The sequence below is a fragment of the Galeopterus variegatus genome, unplaced genomic scaffold, assembly GCF_000696425.1.
Source record: "Galeopterus variegatus unplaced genomic scaffold, G_variegatus-3.0.2 Scaffold10797, whole genome shotgun sequence".
NCBI lineage: Eukaryota > Metazoa > Chordata > Mammalia > Dermoptera > Cynocephalidae > Galeopterus > Galeopterus variegatus.
In genome coordinates this window covers 15,270-38,559 of record NW_007736908.1, presented here as the reverse complement: position 1 = coordinate 38,559, position 23,290 = coordinate 15,270, and the positions used below count along the sequence as shown (strand labels likewise).

The 23,290-nt window shown below is 39.0% G+C and overlaps 1 protein-coding gene across 1 annotated transcript in view; it reads right to left on the bottom strand.

Annotated features, from left to right (window-relative positions):
- Positions 1-621, bottom strand: part of IGSF11 (immunoglobulin superfamily, member 11) — a gene marked incomplete at its 5' end in the record, with an annotated part of 17,946 nt that extends 17,325 nt beyond the window's left edge. Inside the window, one exon of the mRNA XM_008594438.1 lies at positions 458-621. Within this exon, the coding sequence (XP_008592660.1) occupies positions 458-621 (164 nt within the window). The remainder of the gene's footprint in view (positions 1-457) is intronic.
- Between the last annotated feature and the right edge of the window lie 22,669 nt (positions 622-23,290).

The following is a 23,290-nucleotide window of genomic DNA, read 5'->3' as shown; positions in this document are numbered from 1 at the left end:
TCACTGGCTGAGCGAGGCGCGGGAGCAACGCCGAGGGTTGCGATCCCGTTGCCGGTCCCCGGTCCGGTACGGGGGCAACACTGAGGGTTGCGATCCGTTGCCGGACACGGAAAAAAGACAAAAGACAAAAAAATATATATATATATATACTTTGCTTTTTCTGTCTTGGTAATTTCCTGTCAGCAATGTTTCTGGTAAAATTCCAGGTCCCTACATAAAACCCTCAGAAGGATCCCCCTTAACATTTGTTAATTAGAAAAAAAAAAAAAACAGTCTCTTAAAAAGAGGACAGCCTCTTCTGATAGTTGATGAATAACATAGAAGGGTAGGATTTAGATAGGCACACTGAAAATGCTACCTTATTCTAGAAATCAAACATATATTCAGGATGCTTCCCCACCCACCTCTTCTGAAAAGATTAATATTTTAGAGGTAGCAAAGGATGGAAGAGATGTACCTGTTCAGGTTGGTTAGCATTGGAGAGAGGAATGACCATCCAAATGACATTGAGGTTAATGAGGGCAGCACTGGTAGTGAAAGTGCAAGGCAGGACTGCTGTCTGACCCCGGGCCACCTGGACACTCCCAGGGCTCTCTGACACTTCCAGGGATGCTGCAACACCTACAGAAGAAGGAAAAGGAAGGTTATGTGTTTGCCCTTTCCTGAGAGTCCAAACCCCTTCAGAAAGGTTTGTGTTTTACATTATCACATTATTACTGATAAAAGCGAGCAGACTGACATGACAGTCTTACTGAACAGCTGCTGACCAGTAACTAAGTCTAAATAATAAAAATCGTTCATCCTTTTACCTCTTAGAAACTACAATTGAAAATGCTCGAGGTTACTTACTCTCTTTTGCAAGACACTATTTGGTATTTGGCCAGATTAAAATACAACATGGGAAAATTAACTGATAATGATTAAGTGAAACTTGCAATGGTGATGAAAGACGAGAAATAAACCAAATTTTTTAAAATGTCACTACAATAGCACACTGCAAAATTAAATGCTTATATATAAATCTAACAAAATATGTGTAACATTTATATCCTGAAATCTGTACAATACTGAGGAAAGAAATAAGTAAAACGAAATAAATGGGGAGATACACAATGATCATGAATTGGACAATTCAATCTTGCTGAGATGCCAATTCTTCCCAAATTGATCTATAGATTCAGAACAACTCCAGTGAAAATCCCAGTAGGCTTTTTGTAGATATTGACAAACTATTTCTAAAACATATAAAAAGGCAAAAAACTAGAATAGCTAAAAAGAATACTAAAAAGAATACTAAAAAGAAATGAAGATGGAGAATTCACACTATCTGATTTTGAAATTTGCTATATAACTCTAGTAACCAAAACAGTATAGTAATCACCCCTTATCCACAAGGGATACATTCTAAGACCCCCAGTGGATGCTTGAAACCTCAGATAGTACCAAACCTGATCGCATTTGATAGAAACACGTTTCTGCTCATGTCTTCCATCCACAGATTTAATTTCTTTTCCATTTTAACTAAGCATTTATCACACTCTGTGGCTGCAACGTTTGCAGTCTGAGGTGTGACAGCAAAACCAGCACAAATTTCTTTTTCCTTCTTCACAATTTCAAACACGTTTCTGCTCATGTCTTCCATCCACAGATTTAATTTCTTTTCCATTTTAACTAAGCACTTATCACACTCTGTGGCTGCAACGTTTGCAGTCTGAGGTGTGACAGCAAAACCAGCACAAATTTCTTTTTCCTTCTTCACAATTTCGCAGATAAAGGATTCATTCTTACTATAGATTTTAACAACCTCGGCATATGATTTTTTTCCCCTTTCCTTATTAAATCAAGAACTTTTACCTTTTCACTTAAAGGCAGCATTTTTTTTTTCTGGTTTTTCTTTTTTTTTGTCTTTTTTACTGACTGGTAACGGGATCGCAACCCCCAGTGTCACGCCCGTACTGGGGACCAGCAACGGGATCGCAACCCTCGGTGCTGCGCCCGCACCGCGCTCAGCCAGTGAGCAGGAACCGGTCTCCACATGGGATCTGAACCCTCGGCGGGAGCGCTGCTGCACTCCCAAGCGGCGCACTCTCCAGTGCGCCACCAGGCCGGCCCTTTTTGTCTTTTTTACTGACCGGTAACGGGATCGCAACCCTCGGTGTCGCGCCCGTACCGGGGACCAGCAACGGGATCGCAACCCTCGGTGCTGCACCCGCACCGCGCTCAGCCAGTGAGCAGGAACCGGTCTCCACATGGGATCTGAACCCTCGGCGGGAGCGCTGCTGCACTCCCAAGCGGCGCACTCTCCAGTGCGCCACCAGGCCGGCCCTAAAGGCAGCATTTTATGTCTTCTCTTCGGCATATCCAAATTGCCAGCATCACTGCTCTTGCACTTTGGTGAACACAAGCACTGCTATGCTACCACAGCCAATCTGATAACTGAGATGACTAGTAAGTCCCTGAGATGACTAGTAAGTCCCTACTGGGTGGGTAGTATAGACAGTGTGGATATGCTGGACAAAGGGATGATTCACATCCTGGGTGTGAGACAGAGGGGGATGGTGGGAGGTTTTTATCACACTATTCAGAACAGCATGCAAATTAAAACTCACAAATTATTTATTTCTGGAATTCTTCATTTAATATTTTTGGACCATGATTGAACATGAGTAACTGAAACTATGGAAAGCAACTGCAAATAAGGAGAGACTACTGTATAGTACCAGCATCAAAATAGATATACAGATAAATTGCACAGGGCTGAGAGTATAAAATAAACCATTATATTATGCTTTTCAAAAATGGTACAATACAATTAAATGGGGGAAAGAATAGTCTTTTCAACAAATGGAGCCAGGATAATTTGATATTAATAGGCCAAAGGAAAAAAAAAAGAATCCAGATCCTCACCTCACAGAATACATAAAAATCAACTTAAACTGTTCATAGACCTAAATGAAAAAGCTAGAATTATAAAACTTCTACAAATAAACATAGAAGAAAATTTTAATGACCTTGGGCTAGTTGAGGAGATCTCCAAAATGTCACCAAAATCATGATCATAAAAGAAAACAAATTAATAAACTGGACTTCATTAAAATTAAAAAAACTTTTGTGCTTCAAAAGAGTTAAGGGGAAAAAAAGTCAAGATACAGCCTGGGAGAAAATTTTACAAAACATATACCTGATAAAGGACTTATATCAAGAACATGTAAAGAACTATTACAACTCAATAATTTAAAAGACAATAGTCCAATCCCCAAATTAGTATATAAAAGAAGTAATTAAGATCAGAGCAGAACTAAATGAAATAGAGAACCAAAAAATGATACAAAAGATCAGTGAAACAAATATGTGGTTTTCTGAGAAGAAAAACAAAATAGACAAACCATTAGTGAGACTAACTAAAAAAAGGAGAGAAAACTGAAATAACAAAAATAACAAATGAAAAAGATATTACAAACAATACCACAAAAAAACAAAGAATCATTAAAAACTATTATAAACAACTATATGCCAACAAATTGGAAAACCTGGAGGAAATGGATAAATTTCTAGACAAATGCAAACTACCAAAACTGAACCAAGAAGAAATAAAAAATCTGAACAGAGCAATAACGAGCAACGAGATTAAAGCAGTAACCAACAGTCTCCCAACAAAGAAAAGCACAGGAATGGATGGATTTACTGCTGAATTCTACCAAGCCTTTAAAGAAGAATTAATACTGATCTTTTTCAAACTATTCCAAAAAATCAAAGCAGAGAGTATTCTCCCAAACTCATTCTATGAGGCCAACATCACACTGATACCAAAAATCAGATGAAGACACAACAAAAAAAGAAAACTATAGGCCAATATTCTTGATGAACACATATGCAAAAATCCTCAGCAAAATATTAGCAAACAGAATACAACAGCATATCAAAAAGATTATACACCATGATCAAGCGAGAATCATCCCACAGATGCAAGGATGGTTCAATATATGCAAATCAACAAATGTGATGCACCACATCAATACAACCAAGAACAAAAACCATGAGATTATCTCAATAGATGTGGAAAAAGCACTTGACAAAATTCAACATCCCTTCATTATAAAGACTCTCAACAAATTAGGTATGGTAGGAAAGTATCTTAAAACAACTAAAGCCATAAATGACAAACATGCCACCAACATCATCCTGAATGTGGAAACGCTGAAAGCTTTTCCTTTAAGAATAGGAACAAGACAAGAATGCCCACTCTCACCACTCCTATATAACATAGTACTGGGAGTACTAGCCAGAGGAATCAAAGAGAAAGAAATAAACAGCATCCAAATTAGAAGAAATTAAGTCAAATTATTCCTGTTTGCTGATGACATGATCCTATATATAGAAAAACCTAAAGACTCTACCAAAAAACTCCTAGAGCTGATAAACTAATTAAGTAAAGCTGCCGCATACAAAATCAATATACAAAAATTACTAGTATTTTATACACCAACAATAAACTAGCAGAAAAAGAAATCAAGAAAACAAGCCCATTTATAATAGCCACCAAAAAAATAAAATGCCTAGGAATAAATTTAACCATAGAAGTAAAAGATCTCTACAATGAGAACTCCAAATCACTGCTGAAAGAAATTAAAGAGGAAACAAAAAGATGGAAAAACATTTCATGTTCATGGACTGGAAAAATTAACATTGTGAAAATGTCCATAATACCCAAAGCAATCCCTATCAAAATACCAATGACATTCTTTACAGAAATAGAAAAAACAATACTAACATTCATACAGAACAACAAAAGATTCCGAGTAGCCAAAGCAATCCTGAGCAAAATAATAATTATAATAAATAAAGCCAGAGGCATTATACTACCTGACTTCAAATTATACTACAAAGCTATAGTAAACAAAACAGCATGGTACTGACATAAAAACAGACACAAGGACCATTGGAACAGAATAGAGAACCCAGAAATCAATCCACATATTACAGTCAACTGATCTTTGACAAAGGCACTAAAAACATACACTGGGAAAGAACAGCCTCTTCAATAAATGGTGCTGGGAAAACTGGATATCCATGTGTAGAAGAATGAAACTAGACCTGCACCTCTCAGCATATACCCAAATCAACTCAAAATGGATTAAAGATTTAAATATAAGACACCAAACTATAAAACTCCTAGAAAAAACACTTCAGGATGTAGGACTGGTCAAAGGCTTTATAAATAAGACCTCAAAACCATAGGCAAAAAAAGAAAACACAAACAAATGGGATTATATCAAACTAAAAACCTTCTGTACAGCAAAGAAAACAATCAACAGAGTGAAAATACAACCTATAGAATGGGAGAAAACATCTGCATACTATACATTTGACACGGGATTAATATCCAGAATATACAAGAAACTCAAACAGTAAAAAATCAAATAATCCAATTTAAAGATGGGCAAAGGAGCTGAACAGATGCTTCTCAAAAGAAGCCATACAAATGGTCAATAGGTACTTGAAAAAATCCTTAACATCACTAATCATCAGGGAAATGCAAATCAAAACCACACTGAGATATCATCTCACCCCAGTTAGAATGGCTATTATCAAAAAGACAGAGAAAAACAAATGTTGGTGAGGATGCATAGACAGGGGAATCCTTATGCACAGTTTTTGGGACTGTAAATTAGTACAGACATCATGGAAAACAGTACGGAGGTTTCTAAAACAACTATAAATAGAAATACCATATGATCCAGTAATCCCACTACTGGGTATATACCCAAAGGAATGGAAATCATGTTGAAGGGACATCTGCACTCCCATGTTTATCACAACTCTATTTATGATAGCCAAGTGCTGGAACCAACCTAAGTGTCTACTGACAGACAACTGGATAAGGAAAATGTGGTATATATACTCAATGGAACAATGGAATACTACTCTGCCATATAAAAGAATGAAACTCTGCCATCTGCAGCAATATCAATGAACTTAGAGAAAACTATATTAAATGAAATAAGCCAGGCACAGAGAGAGAAATACTGCATGTCCTAACCCATAGGTAGGAATGAGGGAGGGAATGAAGGAGGGAAGGAGGGAGGGAGTGAAGGAAGGACGGAAGAAAGGAGGAAGGAAGGGCGATCACAATAACACACTGAATTTTTAGAAGGAGAGATCAGAACTGTGGTTACTAGAGGTAGGAAAGGGGGAGTGAGAGAGGGTTAGCAAGAAATTGGTTAATGGACGCAAAGAATTATAGCGTTTTGTAATGATGAATATGCTAATTATCCTGATTTGATCATCATATATTATACACAGGTATTGATATTCAACTGTGTACCCCACAAGTATGTATAATCAATTATGTTTCAATGAAAAAGATAATGTAATTTTAAAATGGGCAGAAGATTTGAATAAGCCTTTCAACAAGGGCTTATAAGCACACATAAAGATGCTCAATATCACTCAGTGAGGAAATATATATCACAACCACAATAAGATACCACTACACATCCACTGGAATGGCTATAATCAAGACAATACTAAATGCTTACAAGGATGTAGAGAAAGTGAAATCCCACACATGGCTTGTAGGAATGTAAAATGGTGCAGCCACTTTCAAAAATAGTTTCAGTTTCTTTATAAGTTAAACATAAACATAACTCACAACTCAGCAATTCCATTCCCTGGGAATCTACCCAAGTGAAATAAAAACATGTGTCCACACGAAGACTTGTCCATGGTTGTTCATAGCAGCATTACTCATATCACGTCCCAAAACAGAAATAATACACCCGTCAACTAGTGAATGGATAAACAAGATGTGGTAAATCCATACAATGGAATACTATTCAAAAATAAAAAGCTTCAAACTACTGATACATATTACAACATGGAAGAGCCTCTCAAAAAAAAAAAAAAAAAAAACCAGTTTGCTAAATGAAAGAAGCCAAACGCAAAATACTGTATAAATATGATTCCACACATATGAAATATCTAGAAAAGTCAACTCTATAGAGACAGAAAGCAGATTAGTGGCTGCCTGAGAGTAGAGAGAAAAACCAGTTTGCTAAATGAAAGAAGCCAAACGCAAAATACTGTATAAATATGATTCCACATATATGAAATATCTAGAAAAGTCAACTCTATAGAGACAGAAAGCAGATTAGTGGCTGCCTGAGAGTAGAGAGGAGGGAGTAGAATTGACGCAAATAGGGTCACTGGAATTTTTGAGGGTGATGGGAAACTTCTAAAACTGGATTGTTGTGATGGTTGTACAACTCTATAAATTTAGTGGAAATCATTGAATTTTATACTTTAAATGGGTGAATAGTATGGAATGTAAATTAAACCTCAATAACAGTTAAAAAATTTTTAAAAAAGAAAGAAAGAAAACAGTGACTGACCAGAGCCAACTCCTAGAAAGTCAAAATCATCTGTTACATCTTTTGCAAAGAATGCATGCCCCCCAGGATGATGGAAGAATGTGAATACAACCAGACATTAAGTAGGTCAGGGAGACCCTACAAAGAAGCTATTGGAAATCATGAAAAATATACCAAGTTGACCGTATCTCAAACTGTTTTATTTTTAAGTGATAGTATGTAAATTCTCTCAAAACAGTAACACAGTAACGTACTAGTGCATAACACCTTTCTTCTACAGAACTTCATGTTCTTCACATATAGCCTGATGACTTTCTCAGGAGCTAAATTTGCAGAATATAATGTTTCATAAAATAATCCATCTGTGATAGATTACAAAGCACTTGATAGCATCAGGAAAAGTCTCTGAGTTAAATAACATTAGTGGAAGACTAAGTTCTAAAAAGGAAATTGAAAGAACCTCAGGTGTTAGAGGCAGAAAGGGAAGGTTATTTGGTCACCAAGCAGGCAATGAAAAAAAGAGCAAACTACCTCCTAGAGTAGAGGTGGGTTGAGGGAATATATATATGTTACAAAGACGTGACAGATTTATGATAAATGCCACTAGAGATTCTTTTAAGAATAACTGAAAGCCAAACTGGTGGCAGAACTTCCATCACTGCATTCTTCAGACTACCCTCCAAGGAAGAAATGAAGGGAATATGCCCCCTTAAACTACACATGGCAGGAGGACGTATACCCTCCACCTTCAAGTCACTAATTTCAAGCTGAACTCACACTTTGATACAAACTTTAAAAAGAAAAAAAATGACCATTATAAACTAAGAATGAAAAAGAAAGATGTAGATGAGAAAAACTAGCAGAACAGTGCAAGCAGAGGGTGAGCAGATGCCCAGGACAGGGCTGGGAGCTGGGGAAATAGAGCAGGTGGGCTGGCAGAGAGCTAGCCTCTGGGGCACAAAACCAACTTCATTTACTTCACATTTGTGCACAAAGTTACCCTGAAATTTCAAGTTTTGAGAAAGCTACAGAAGAAATATTCTAGATGAGCTGCTTTCAGAACTTGTAACGGTATGGGTTTGAAGCCAGGCAGATCTAGTTTGAAAACTGGCTCTTTGACCTACTTAGCTGTGTGGCCCCAAACAAATCACTTAATCTCCAAGTCTGTTGCTTCATCTGGAAAAGAGGGCTAAATACTATCATCACATCACCTAAAGGATATTATGAGGGCAGTATCACATGCTGAAAATGACTGCCACCACTACTACTGTACTACTGCTGGCTAACATTTAGGGCACACCGACTATATCCAGCCCATACTAAGCACTATATATATATACTCATTTAATCTTGTAAGGTATATACTGACATTATCCCTATTTTACAGAAGAAATTGAGGCCCAGAGAGAATTAAAAACCTGCTAAAGGTCACACAGTCACATAAGTATGAAGTGGTAAAGTCTGGATTCAAACTCCAGGCAGTTTGCTATGAGAACATACACTTAAATACTGCACATAACTAATCTCATAGAAATCATTCCATAAATGTTTATTATTATTTTCACTACTATATTATATGATCACAAAACTTTAAACTAGAATGGACTTTGCATAAATCCATTAGATGGAAACTCCCTCTACTTCCTGCTTCTAAATCTACAAATCAACTTCAGTCTGCCTCACCCTCTTCTCCCTCTCTCCTGTTAGAGAAGAGTTTATCTAGGGCCAACCCCTGATGTAAGCTTTGAATTCCATCCTCTTGGCCCCCCTAGTAACCTTTTCATAGACTGCCCCCTCTCTTGCAGCAGTTTTCAACCCCTCCCTCTGCAATGGAGACTTTCTGATAGCATTTAAACATCCTCATGTATTTCAATGTAAAACAAAATTCCCACCACCCTACACCCCACAGTCCTCTCTGGGGACTGCACTCTCTTAGACACTTCACATTAATCTTTGTGAAAGAACTGTCTATAGTCACTCTCTCCATAGACTCTTCTCTCACTCTGTCTTCACTCCATTCCTGTCCCCAACACTTCTTAAAAACAGTTCTCCACGTGCTTTCCAGAGACCTCCTTGTGGCTGCATGACACTTGTAATCATTCTTGGACTCTCAGTAGCATCTACAGAGATGACCCTTCCCTCCCTATTTGAAACTTTTCCCTTAGCGTCGGTGATATAATTCACTTCTGGTTTTCTTCCTGTCTCTCTGTTTACTTCTTCTCAGTCTCTTTTATCATTTCACCCTTCTTCACATGGCTATTAAATGTTGGTATTCCTCAAAAGGTTGCCTTGACTTATTCTAAATTCTCTCCCTACAGAATCTCATCTACTATCAGGAATTAACTTCTCATATGCTAATGGCTTCCAAATTTATCTAACGCTTTCATATCCAACTGCCTCCTACACATCTCCATGTGGCAATCACAAAGCACCTCAAATCAGCTTGTCCAAGGTCAAACTCCCTTTCCATGTTCTCCTCCCCTGTACATCTGGCTCCTTTCCAACATCTTATATGGTCATGAATGGCTCAAACAGGACCAAGCTGGACAAGGCAGAAATTCAGAAATCTTTCTTAGTTCTTTCTATTATCTCGCTATCTCCCAAACCCAATCCATTATCAAATCTTATCCACTTTATTTTTTTAGATTATTATAGATTATATTTATTCAGCATTTATTATGTGCAAATAAACAGGAGAGAAATAGATATAATTGATAAATCTTTTTTTTTAATTCACATGTAACTTTTTATTATCTTTTTTTATTATCAGATTTTATATAAGAAATAGCGACCTCTATTCTTTCCTTTTTAAAAGTAATAGACTTTTTGGGGCCAGCCCGGTGGCGCACTGGATGGGTGCGCTGCTTGGGAGGCACGGCGGCGCTCCCGCCTGAGGGTTCGGATCCCACATACAGACCGGTTTCCGCTCGCTGGCTGAGCGGGGCGCGGGAGCAACGCCGAGGGTTGCAATCCCGTTGCCGGTCCCTGGTCTGGTACGGGGGCAACACTGAGGGTTGCGATCCATTGCTGGACACGGAAAAAGACAAAAGACAAAAAAAAAAAAGTAATAGACTTTTTTTTTTTCTCCTTTTTTGAGACCGGCCACACCGCACTCAGCCAGTGAGCACTGTGAGCGTACCCGTCATCCCTATATAGGATCCGAACCCGTGGCAGGAACGCTGCTGCACTCCCAGCACCGCACTCTCCCGAGTGCGCGATGGGCTCCGCCAGTAATAGACTATTTTTACAGCAGTTTTTGATTTACAGAAAAATTGAGCAGAAAGTACAGAGGTCACATGCCTCCCCCCAGTTTCTCCTATTATTAACATCTTACATTAGTGTTGTACATTTGTTACAATTATGAACCAATATTAATAATTATTAAATTTTACATTAGGGTTCTCTCTTTGCTCTTGGTGCTGTACAATTGTACGAGTTTCACCAGAGGGATAATGTCATGGATTCACCATTACAGTATCATATGGAATAGATTCACTGCCCTAAAAATCCTCTTGCTCCATCTATTCATCTCTCTCTCCTCTCCTGAAACCCCGGAAACCACTGATTTTTTTTTTATTATCTTAAAAGTTTGTCATTTCTTTGTGTTGGGAATATTCCAAATCCTCTCTTCTAGCTAATCAAAAGTATGTAATAAGTTGTTGTTAATTATAGTCACCCTACAGTGCTATAGAACACTAGATGTTATTCCTCCTTTCCATTGTAGTTTTTAATCCATTAACCAACCTCTCATTATCCACCCATTCCCCCTTCCCAGCCTCTGGAAACCACCATTCTACCCTCTACTATTAAGAGATCAACTTTCCTAGCTTTAACACATGAGAATGTGTGGCATCTCTTTCTGTTGCTGGCTTACTTCACCTAACATGATGTCCTCCAAACTCTTCCACATTGCTGTGAATGAAAGGATTTCATTCTTTCTATGGCTCAATAGTATTCCATTGTGAACATACATATTCCATTTTCTTTATCCACTCATCTATCTGATGATGGGCATTTGAGTTGACTCCATATCTTAGCTGTTGTGAATAGTGCTACAATAAACAGGAATGCAAATGTACCTCAGTATACTGATTTTCTTCCCTTTGGTTACATACCCAATAGTGGGATTGCAGAAATCTGATCCATTTTACCAACTAAATTTCTCTTGACTTCTTGAATCAGAGCCTTTGCTCTGCCCTCTGTCTTTCCTCTGTCTGGTTTGCTTTGTTCCAAACACCAACCTCTTCACTTAGCAACCTATTCAAACTTTACACTAGCTTGAGTGTTACCTTGCCACAAAACAAAAGCCTTCCCTGACCTCTCAGTCTAGGTCACGGTCTCACAAAGCAGTGTCAGAACACTATCCAAGCTTGTAATCATACTTTCATTAGTGTGATTATTTAACATATCTTCCCCATTATACTGTAAGGTCTGAGAAAGCACACAGTAGGAACTCAATAAACACGTTAAATTGATCTAATCCAATTCCTTTAATTTCTACATGAAAATACCAGGGTACAAAGAGATAGTCTTGCATCCGGTCTCAAGACTGAGACCTGCATCTTCTGACTTCCAGTAAAGTATGTTTTCTACCATACCAAACACTTCCACAGACAGATCATATCCCAGAAAAAAAGAGATGACAATACTATCATTTGTATTACGATTATGGTCAAGGGACTTTTTTCAGTCAATAAGACTGATACTGAGCAACAAAAACTCAATTTATTTGTAAATATACCTGTTGTATCTGTCTTACGTAGATGGAAATGTTTAACATAAAAAGGCTGTTACTCTCTTTAGCTACCAGAGTTCTTTATGGAATACGCGTTTAAGAATGCCTGAGTATTTCCAATGAATCAGATGTGAACACACATAAGAGCTGGTGCAGGGTCATCTTAGGTTCTGCACAAGAGGGCTTCATGATGGGACCTCAGTAGAAGGAAGCTGGAGGCAGACCTCCGGATTCTTAGAGGGTGTGTATCACTGTCATTCTGGGAACCACATATATATTTCTGCACATAAATTAAGATTTTCCTGCTTTGTTTTTTAAAATTTAAAGTGATCAGAAAAGTTGTGTGACCTGCTTTAGTTTTCATCTAGGAAAAGAAGAACTGGTTCTTGAATAAATTTAAAGGAATGTGGAAGACAAGATTGCTTGGTGATTGTGTTCTCTTCACCATACTGGTTGAACTAAGTAGAATCAAAAATATCTTAGGGAGAGTAAGAAGAAGGGAAATAGGTGTTTTTCACATTTTAATTGCTTATTTTTTCCCATCCTATAACAAAAACAACTAAAAACTCTATTTCCTTTTAGAGTGTATTTCCATGTTTGAAATTCTAGGCAAGAATTTAAACTTTAATGCTAAATATTGGATTAAAAATCCACTTAAAATATTGTAAGATTTGCAATATTTACATGTAAAATGCATAATTTAAGAGTTGAATGGGCAGCATTTTGCAGACTCAAATCTTTTCTTAGTACCTTTACCCAAGAAAAATTAAGTCAACTCATAAATTCTGAATGACTCTTAGCAATTAAATAAAAATGATGTAAAGTACATGGCCATGTTTCCCCCAAGGAATTGAAATCATAAATTACATTTATCTGTACTCTTTCTTTAGACTCCTGTTTTCCAAGGTTGAAAGCAAAAAGAAATTCATGTTATCTCAGACCAAGAGGTACAGGTTAAAGAAGAAAAAGCTGGCAACAAAAAATCCTAAGAAGAATCACCCACAATACATAGTTAAGAGAACAGACACAGGACATTTGCCTGCTGCTCGACTCAAATAACTTGAAATCTCCCCTGCAAATCCATCATAACTAGAGCACTGGAGGTTCAGAAGGGGAACTGGCACAAGCAACCCAACTGAGACTTCAAAATAGTATTCTCTGATGTCTATGGAACATGTGCTCACGTTTCAGGATCAGCCCAACTGCCAGAACACCTCCCTCTGGGAATATGGTCAGCAAGGCATCAAAAGGACTTTATGGTACTTTGGGAGACCTATATTATCATTTTGCCCAAAATTTTAATATTAGCAGTCACAAGATGATTATTGGTTTTTATCATTCCTATAGTTCCATCAGACTGAAATAAATTTTAAAAAATAAAATTCTACACTATACTCCTTGTTTTCTGAAGGAACTAAGAAACAGTACAATACTCCAATATTGCAGTGATTTTTAAAACAAATCACTTTCCCTTCATATTTTAACCAAATTTTAGTCAGATGAAATAACCTACCTTTATACTTATATGATATTTTAAAAAACCACCAGCAGAACTAAAAATAATGTTTGTATTAGCTAAAATTAAATGATATTTTGGCCATCAACACAGTACTAAATGAAATGAAGAGTAATACCTGGTTAATTTTATCAATGTAGGTGGCTCTATTACACACTAGTTATATACATCAATTTACAGAATCATTGCCAAATCTATTTCATTTTATGCTACATTATGCAGTACTGTTGTATACATTATGTATACTGTTGGTATACAAACGCAGGCTACCATAAAATTATGGTTGAAGTATTCAACACTCTTTATACAGTCTATGTTCCATGGTATTATATTTCTATGGCATTACAGTTTCCTTTTAGATGTCATTTCCATGCCTTTTTGTTGACCTCTCCCCTTCAACCACAAACACCCCTCAGGGACCATCCCAAAGGCAAACAGCATGCCAAGGGACTAGGGTATATAAATGATTTTCTCAGGTATAATTCCAAAGATCAGGTCCAGAGATGAGATCGAGGGACAGAGGGAGGTCCAAAGCCTTTTAATGAACCAGTGCTCACTCTCTAGATTATGACTCCTCCTTGGCACTTTTCAAAAGACCAAAAAGTATATATATCTGCTTATTTGACTCCTTCATGCCATGACATATATGAAGGTACTATGAAAAGTTCAGGGAAAGATTCATATTATCTTTTAAACCTATTTTTCGTCTACATTCCTATATTATATGGGTAGCATTTAATCAGCAATATCTCCTAACACTTGCTATGAACTTTATCAGAATCCTCTTCAGCAACTCTCCCATTATTATCACCCTCTCCTGATTTCATATCTGGCTATGGGCTTTGGTGTTCTATTCCTTTTAGGAATCCTCTTGCAGGACTGACCATCATCTGGCAAGGTGGAAGCAGAGGAGTTCTTTAGAATAATTACAGGGATTCTACCAACTAGAGAACCAAAAAAAGGCAACAGATAATTTATATACATATTTTGCTTGACACATATTATATATGGCCCACTCAGCATTTTTAAATAACTTTGAATTACTTATAAACAAAATAAAAATCTAGATTACCAATTTACCTTGGAAAGCTATAAGAGTTAGTAAAGTGGGGACCGTATTTCAGATTGCAATTAATTAGTGCTGCCTTTTTGGACAAAGCATGAGCTCTCCACATTGCCACAATCCCCTCGACTCCCTATTATTCCACAATATAGCCCACTTTACTCAGTCATGATGCCTGCTTGACTCCTGTGGGCATTTGTGTTTGCAAACCCTTATTTAAAATTAAGTGAGACTTCTGGTAGAGATGATGGAATAGACAGTCCCCAGCGTCACTCTCTCCCACAAATCAACAAATTTACAACTATAAAAATGTAACATCAGCAAAGCTGGGGCCGCTGGAGCTCAGGCAAAGAGGAGGAGAGACCTATGGAACTCATGAAGGCAGGAGAAACCACAAAGAGAGAAAGAAAAAACTTCTCTCAGCATTTCGGGCTGCAGCCGCTTTAATGCTGGAGCACATGGAGCAGGAGCCGGCAGAAGCCACAGCTGTGCCCTTTAGATGGAATTACTTGGAGACGGAAGGGGAGAAGAGGACTTTGGTGGCCCCCAGGACAGCAAGACCACTCACTAACAGGGTTCCTGCGGACCCATGCAGGAGCGAGGAGCCAGAACAGCTGAAAAAGAGGAGCCACTCAGAGGCCGGTAAGTCATCACAAGGGACCGGTGCAGGGCCCGTCCCATGGGAAGTGTTTGGAGCACGGGTAGTGGGGGAGACAAGCCCACCGGGAGAACACTGGGACACAGCAAGTACAGCCGATCCACCCCCCAATCAGTGCAGGACCACTCAGAGGAGACTGGACAGGAATGCAGAATTGCATGGGGTGCAGTTTGATGAAAAAACTCAGGCCCAGATCTGAGCTTCTACACAACCCAGGTGCACCGAGTATCTGGAGAGCCGGGAGTACCTATAAGGTCAACCATTAAACCCTGAGCTGCACAAAATGCCTTCCCTAGGGAAACAGCAGCAAAGCAGCAATTTAGCTCAACCACACAGCTCAAGTACTGGTTCCCACAGGAAGTTCCCGTGTTTTAGAAGCAAAGGACAAAAACTTAGTTCTGGCCCAGGCACACCATGAATGCCTTGGGGCCCACCAGGTGACATAAGGCTTGGAGCCAGGGGCAAGACCCCCACCCATAACCACACACACCGCCAGCACCTCAGGGACCCACCCAGAACCCACGGATTGGAGTCAAGGACTGCTACCACTCCCACATACAGGCACACCACCAATGCCTAGAGGCCCAGGGACCCAGGGGTAGCAGGGACTGGACCCCCTTACCACAACCAGGCACACCACGCCCACACCTCAGGGTCCACATGAGGACCCAAGGCATGGAGAAGGGGACCAGATGACCCTTCCATAACCAGTCACACAGTGCCAGCACCTTGGGGTCCACCTGGGGACCCAAGGCATGGAGAAGGGGACCAGAACCCCTCTCACAACCAGGCACCCCATGCTAGTGCCTCAGGGACCTCCCGGGGACCTGGGGCATTGAGAAGGGGACCAGACCCATCTCCCACAAACAGGCTCACCACGCCAACACTTCAGGGCCTGCCAGGGGAACCAGGGCATAGAGAAGGGGACTGGACCCCCCTCCCACAACCAGGCTCACGACACCAGCACCTTGGGGCCCGCCCAGGGACACAGGGTAAGGATCTGGGACCAGACCCACCCTCCCACAACCAGGCATGCCAGGTCAGTGCATCAGGGCCCACCCAGGGGCCCGAGGCATGGAGAAGGGGACCGAATCTCCCACCCACAACCAGGCACACCATGCCAGTGCCTCAGGGTCCGCCCAGGGACCCAGGACATGGAGAAGGGGATCAGACCCCCTTCCTACAACCAGGCACCCTGCGCCAATGCTTCAGGGCCCACTCAGGGACCTAGGGGAAGGAGAAGGGGACCAGAACCCCCTCCCACAACCAGGTACCCCATTCCAGCACCTCAGGGCCTGCCCTGGGACCCAGGGCATGGAGAAGGGGACCGGACCCCCTCCCACAACCAGGCACCCTGTGCCAGTGCCCCGAGGCCCACAAGGGGACCTGGGATATGAAGCTGGGGACTGGAACCCCCTCCCACAACCAGGGACCTAGGGTATGGAGCCTGGGACCGCAGCCCCCCTCTCACAACCAGGTACCCTTGCCAGCGCCTCGGGGCCCACCCGGAGATCCAGAGCATGGAGAAGGGGATTGGACCCCCTCCCACAACCAAGCACACCATGCCAGTGCCTTGGGACCCACTCAGTGACCCAGGGCATGGAACTGGGGATCAGACACTCCACAACCAGGCAAACTGCCAGCACCACAGACCAGGCCAAAAACATCTCCTCCATGTGGGTGGCCCACCATAGCTACCACGATAACCATGGCTGCCACAAAGGTGGCTAGATGCCACAACCACCACACAGATGATCCGCCAGACACTGGAGTGAGTTTATACAAGGAGAGTCACCAGCAGAGATAAAGAAAGGAGGAAGATGTCTGTCTCCACAAAGCCCATTTCATAGTGACAGAAGAGACATCTGCTCTATGATAGTATTTGGGGACCTGATCACTCTTCTTAGCATTGGACAGATCATTTGGGCAGGAAATCAACAGAGTAACGATTATTCTTTCAGAAGGAGAGAAGAAATCTAAGGCAATTAGAGGGGGGTGGGGGGGGGGAGAAAGGGGGATGAGGAGGGATTGGACAAGGGGCATAAAGAATAATTACAACTTGTAACAATATATATGCTAGTAATATTGATTTGATCAACATATCCCAATGTTGAAACCCAAAAATATGTATAATCAATTTTGATTCAATAAAAATTAAAATTAAAAAAATAAAATTAAGTGAGTAACGTGATTATAATTAGCAATGAAGAAGCAAGGCACAAAAGTAAAACCAGGTTTTGGAATGTTATGATGAACATGATACTATGATTGCTACCATATTCAAAAATCCCTTCAGAGAAAGCAGAAAGAAGCAATTCCTTAAACATGGGTCACTATGGTTTATGACATAGGATCTCACTGACATCCTTGCTACAAGTGATTATACCAGGAATCAACACTTGACCAAGGAGAGTCACCTCCTTGGTCTGGACAGCTACTTTTAACTATCATAAGATCCTTGTCAAAAGTTATACCATATACAATTGTGTGTGGCAAATCCAATAGGACCTTCACTCTTGGCAGGGAGTTTCGAAAAGCAGCATCATGGAAAGAAAGAAGAGCTAGATCACTAAAACAGACATAAAAAGGGATAGTAGATAATGACAAAGGAGTCAATTCATCAAGAACATAACAGTCCTGTATGTGCACCTAGCAACAGAGCTTCAGAGTACATAAAGCAAAAACTATAGAAAGGATAATTTATCATGACAAATGTGGGGTTTATTCCAGAAATGCAAGGTTCACTCAATATTTGAAATCAATATAACTTACCATGTCAACATACTTAAAAGAGAAAAATAAAAAGATCTTTTCAACAGACACAGAGAAAGTGACAAAAATCAATATCTATGCATATAAAAACTTTTTTCAAACATGGAAAAGTAGGGAACTTCCAGAAACAACATACTTAATAATAAAAGACTTTTCTCCTATGATCAGGAACAAGACAAGGATGTCTTCTCATCCCACTTCTATTCAACATGAACATACTAGACAATGCAATAAGGCAATAATAAGAAATAAAAGGCATACAGATTGGAAAGAAAAAGGTATAACTGTATTTATTTGCAGACAACACAATCATCTACATTAAAAATTCTTATGAATCTACAAAAAAGCAACTCATTCTACTAAATGAGTTTACCAAGCTTGCAAAAATCAAGGCCAAAATACAAATATCAACTATATTTCTATACAGTGGCAATGAATATTTGGAAATTAAATTTTTTAAATGATACTATATACAATAGCGTCAAAAACATGAAAGGCTTAAGGATAACTTTATCAAAATATCTGTAAGGACCCCATGCCATACCACCAGTGGGGGGAGGCCCCAGACAGGCAGGAGACCAGGCCAGCCACCTGCCCAGACCCTGCCCTGCCCATACAGATGGCAGGACCCCATCCCACTGACATGAGGTTTTGCACAGCTTCAGCAGAGGTGATCCATAAAAGCCACCACCACAGCTACTACTGTTGCAAGGATGACTCACTGACTTAGTAATATCCATGACCACCATGTAGGTGGCCCACCACATTTTGACTTCACAGACACAAGGAGAGGTCACTGGAGGGGCCTGGGAAAAGAGGGAAAAGTCCTTCTCTTCAAAGTCCACTCCACAGTAATAGAAGAAGCAACTGATCTACCAGATGACCAGAAATCAACATAGAGATACTAGAAAGAAAAAAAAAAAAAAACAGAGAATGTGACACTGCCAAAGGAACTCAGTAACTTTCAAATATGAGACCCTATAGAACAGCAAACCCCTGAAATGACTGAAAAGGAACTCCGACTAGCCATCTTAAGTAATCTCATTGAGATAAGAGAGTACTCTGTAAGACAACACAATGAAACAAGAAAAAATATCCAGGATATGAAGGGTGAAATTTACAAAGAGATTAATACCCTAGAAAACAATGCAGCAGAACACCTGGAACTGAAAAACACATTCAATGAAATAAAAAACACAACCAAAAGCTTAAGCAGTAGATTAGACCAAGCAGAAGAAAGAATTTCCAAACTCAAAGATGGTCTTTATGAAATAACCCACGAAAAAAAAAAAAAAAAAAAAAAAAGGAAAAAAGAATTTTCTTAAAAAATGAAGAATAGAGCTAAAAGAGCTAGCAGACAACCTTAAGTGTACAAACAGCCAAATCATGGGTGTTCCTGAAGGGGAGGAGAGAGGTAATGGCACTGAAAATCTATTCAATGAAATAATAACAGAAAACTTCCTAGGCATAGGAAGAGACACAGACCTTCAGATCCAGGAAGCTCAAAGATCCCCAAACAGATTCAATCCAAAAAGATCCTCTCTGAGACACATTATATCAAACAGGAAAAGCTCAAAGACGAAGACAGAATCCTAAAAGGAACAAGAGAAAAACATCTTCACTTATTATGGAGCCCCCATCAGACTAATAGCAGACTTCTCAACTGAAACTCTACAGGCAGGCAAGAAAATTGGATTACATATGCAAAATACTCAAAGAAAAAAAAACTGCCAGCCAAGAATACTTTACCCAGCAAGGCTATCCTTCAGAAAGAAGGGAGAAATAGTGTATGTCCTAGACAAACAAAAACTGTGGGAGTTCATCACCACACGACCAGCCCTGCAAGAAATTCTCAAGGGAGTCCTGTGTCTAGAATCTGAAAAACAATAATCACTGCCACGGATACACAAGAACAAAACCCACCAGTAAAGCACAAATGCAAATGAGAAAGACAAAAGAAACTTAATCTCACTGCTTCAAAAAAACCCTGCAAATATTGAAGACCAATAATCAAACCAGAAGAAAGGAACAAATGATACTCAAAACATCTAAACAAAAAGCAATAAAATGTCAGGAACAAGACAATATCTGTCAATAACAACCCTAAATATAAATGGATTAAACACTCTACTTAAAAGACACAGACTGATGGATTGGATCAAAAAGCAAGACCCAACTATATGATGTCTTCAAGAGACTCATCTCACCAGTAAAGATACACACAGACTAATAGTGAAGGGATGGAAAAAAGATATACAACGTAAATAGAAACCCAAAATAAGCAGGAGTAGCTATTCTTATATCAGATAAAATAGACTTTAAACAAAAAACCAGAAGAGACAAGAAAGCTCACTATATAATGATAAAGGGATCGATCCAGCAATAACACATAACAATTATAAATATATATGCATCCAATACTGGAGTACCCAGATATATAAAGCAAACACTATTAGATCTAGAGAAATAGACCCCAATACAATAATATTGGGAGAACTGAACACCCCCTCTCATCATTGGACCAATCATCCAGGCAACAAATCAACAGAGAAACACAGGACTTAAACTACACTTTAGATCAATTAGAACTGGCAGACATATACAGAACATTTCATCCAACAACTACAGAATATACATTCTTCCAATAAGCACATGGAACATTCTTCAAGATAGACCACATGTGACCACATGATAGGTCACAAACCAAGTCTCAATAACTATAAAAAAATCAAAACTTCTCAACTATCTTTTCAGACCACATGGATTAAAACTAGAAATTAATTACAAATGAAATTCAGGACTCTATACAAACATGGAAATTAAACAACAAGCTCTTGAATGACCTATAGACCAAGAAGAAATTAAACAGGAACTAAAAAAATTTCTAGAAATCAATAAAAATAAAGACACATCCTATGAAAACCTGTGGGATACTGCAAAAGCAGTCCTAAGAGGGAAGTTCATATCAATAAATGCTTACATCAAAAAAAAAAAAAAAAGATTTCAAGTAAACAACTTAACCCTACATCTAAAAGAATTAGAAAAACAAGAAAAATCCAACCCCAAAATTAGTAGATGAAAATAAATAATTAAGGTGAGAGCAGAACTAAATGATATAGAGACCCAAAAGACAACACAAAAGATCAATGAAATGAAAAGTTGTTTTTTTGAGAAGATAAACAAAATAGAAAAACTATTAGGTTAACAAAAAAAGACCCAAAGGTTAACAAAAAAAGACCCAAATTACAAACATCAGAAATGAAAAAGGAGACATTACAACTAATACCACAGAAATACAAAAAAATCATTAGAAGCCATTAAAACACTATCAATCAGAATACATTAACACATCGAAAAATTATACAACATGATCAAGTGGAATTCATCTCAGAGATACAACATATGCAACTTAATAAATGTGATACACCACATCAAAAAAAATCAAGGACAAAAACCATATGATTATCTCAATAGACACTAAAAAAGCATTTGACAAAATTCAATAACCCTTCATGATAAAGACTCAATAAACTGGCACAGAAGGAAAGTATAACAACACAATAAAAGCCATCTATGACAAGCCCACTGCCAATATCATCCCAATGGGGAAAAACTGAAGGCTTTTCTCTTAAGAGCAGGAACAAGACAAGGATGCCCATTCTCACCACTCCTATTTAACATAGTATTGAGCCAGAGCAACCAGGCAAGAGAAATAAATAAAGTGCATCCAGATTAGAAATGACAAAGTAAAACTGTCTCTAATTGCAGATGATATTAACCTATACATAGAAAAACCTAAAGACTCTACCAAAAACTTTTAGAGCTGGTTAATAATTTCAGTAATATTGCAGGATACAAAATCAATACCCCCAAATCAGTTGTGTTTATCTTCTCCAATAGTGAACTAATAAAAAGGGAAATCAAGAAAGTAAGCCAATTTACAATAGCCACCAAAAAATAAAATAGCTGAGAATCAACTTAACCAAAGAGGTGAAAGATCTCTACAATGAGAACTACATATCACTACTGAAAGAAATTAAAGAAGACACAAAAAGATGGAAATACATTTCATGATCTTAGATTGGAAGAATTAATATTGTGAAAATGCCCAAACTACCCAAAGCAATCTACAGATTCAATGCAATCCCCATCAAAACACCAATGACATTCATCACAGAAATAGAAAAAACTGGGCCGGCCCGGTGGCACACTGCTATAGTGCACCGATTGGGAAGCGCAGTGGCGCTCCCGCCGAGGGTTCGGATCCCACGTACAGACCGGCTGCTCACTGGCTGAGCGAGGTGCGGGCGCAACACCGAGGGTTGCGATCCCGTGGCCGGTCCCGGTCCGGTACGGGCGCGACACTGAGGGTTGCGATCCGTTGCCGGTCACGAAAAAAGACAAAAAGGAAAAAAAAAGAAAAAGAAATAGAAAAAACAATCCTAACATTCATACGGAACAACAAAAGACCCTGAATAGCCAAAGAAATCCTGAGCAAAAAAAATAAAGCCAAAGGCATAACACTACCTGACTTCAAATTATACTAGGAAGCTATAGTAACCAAAATAGCATGGTACTGGCATAAAAATAGATACTCAGACCAGTGGAACAGAATGGAGAAACCAGAAATCAACCCATACACCTAAAGCCAATTGATACTTGACAAACACAATAAAAACCTACACTGGGGAAAAGATTGCCTCTTCATTAGTGGTGCTAGGAAAATTAAATATAGATATGCAGAAGAATGAAACTAGGCCTGCACCTCTCACCATATACCAAAATCAACTCAAAATGGATTAAAGACTAAGTATAAGACCTGAAACTGCAAAAACTTCTAAGGAAAAATATAGGGGAAACACTACAGGAACTAGGACTGAGCACGGACTTTATGAACAAGAGCCCAAAAGCACAAGCAACAAAAGGAAACACAAACAAATGGGATTATATCAAACTAAAAAGCTTCTGCACAGCAAGGGAAACAATCAACAGAGTGAAATCTACACAATGGGAGAAAATATTTGCAAATTATACATCTGACAAGGGATTAATATCCAGAATAAACAAGGAACCCAAGAAACTACACAGTAAAAACACAAGTAACCCATTTTAAAAATCAGCAAATGCACTGAATAGACATTTTTTGAAGGAGGATATGCAAATGGCCAACAAGCAC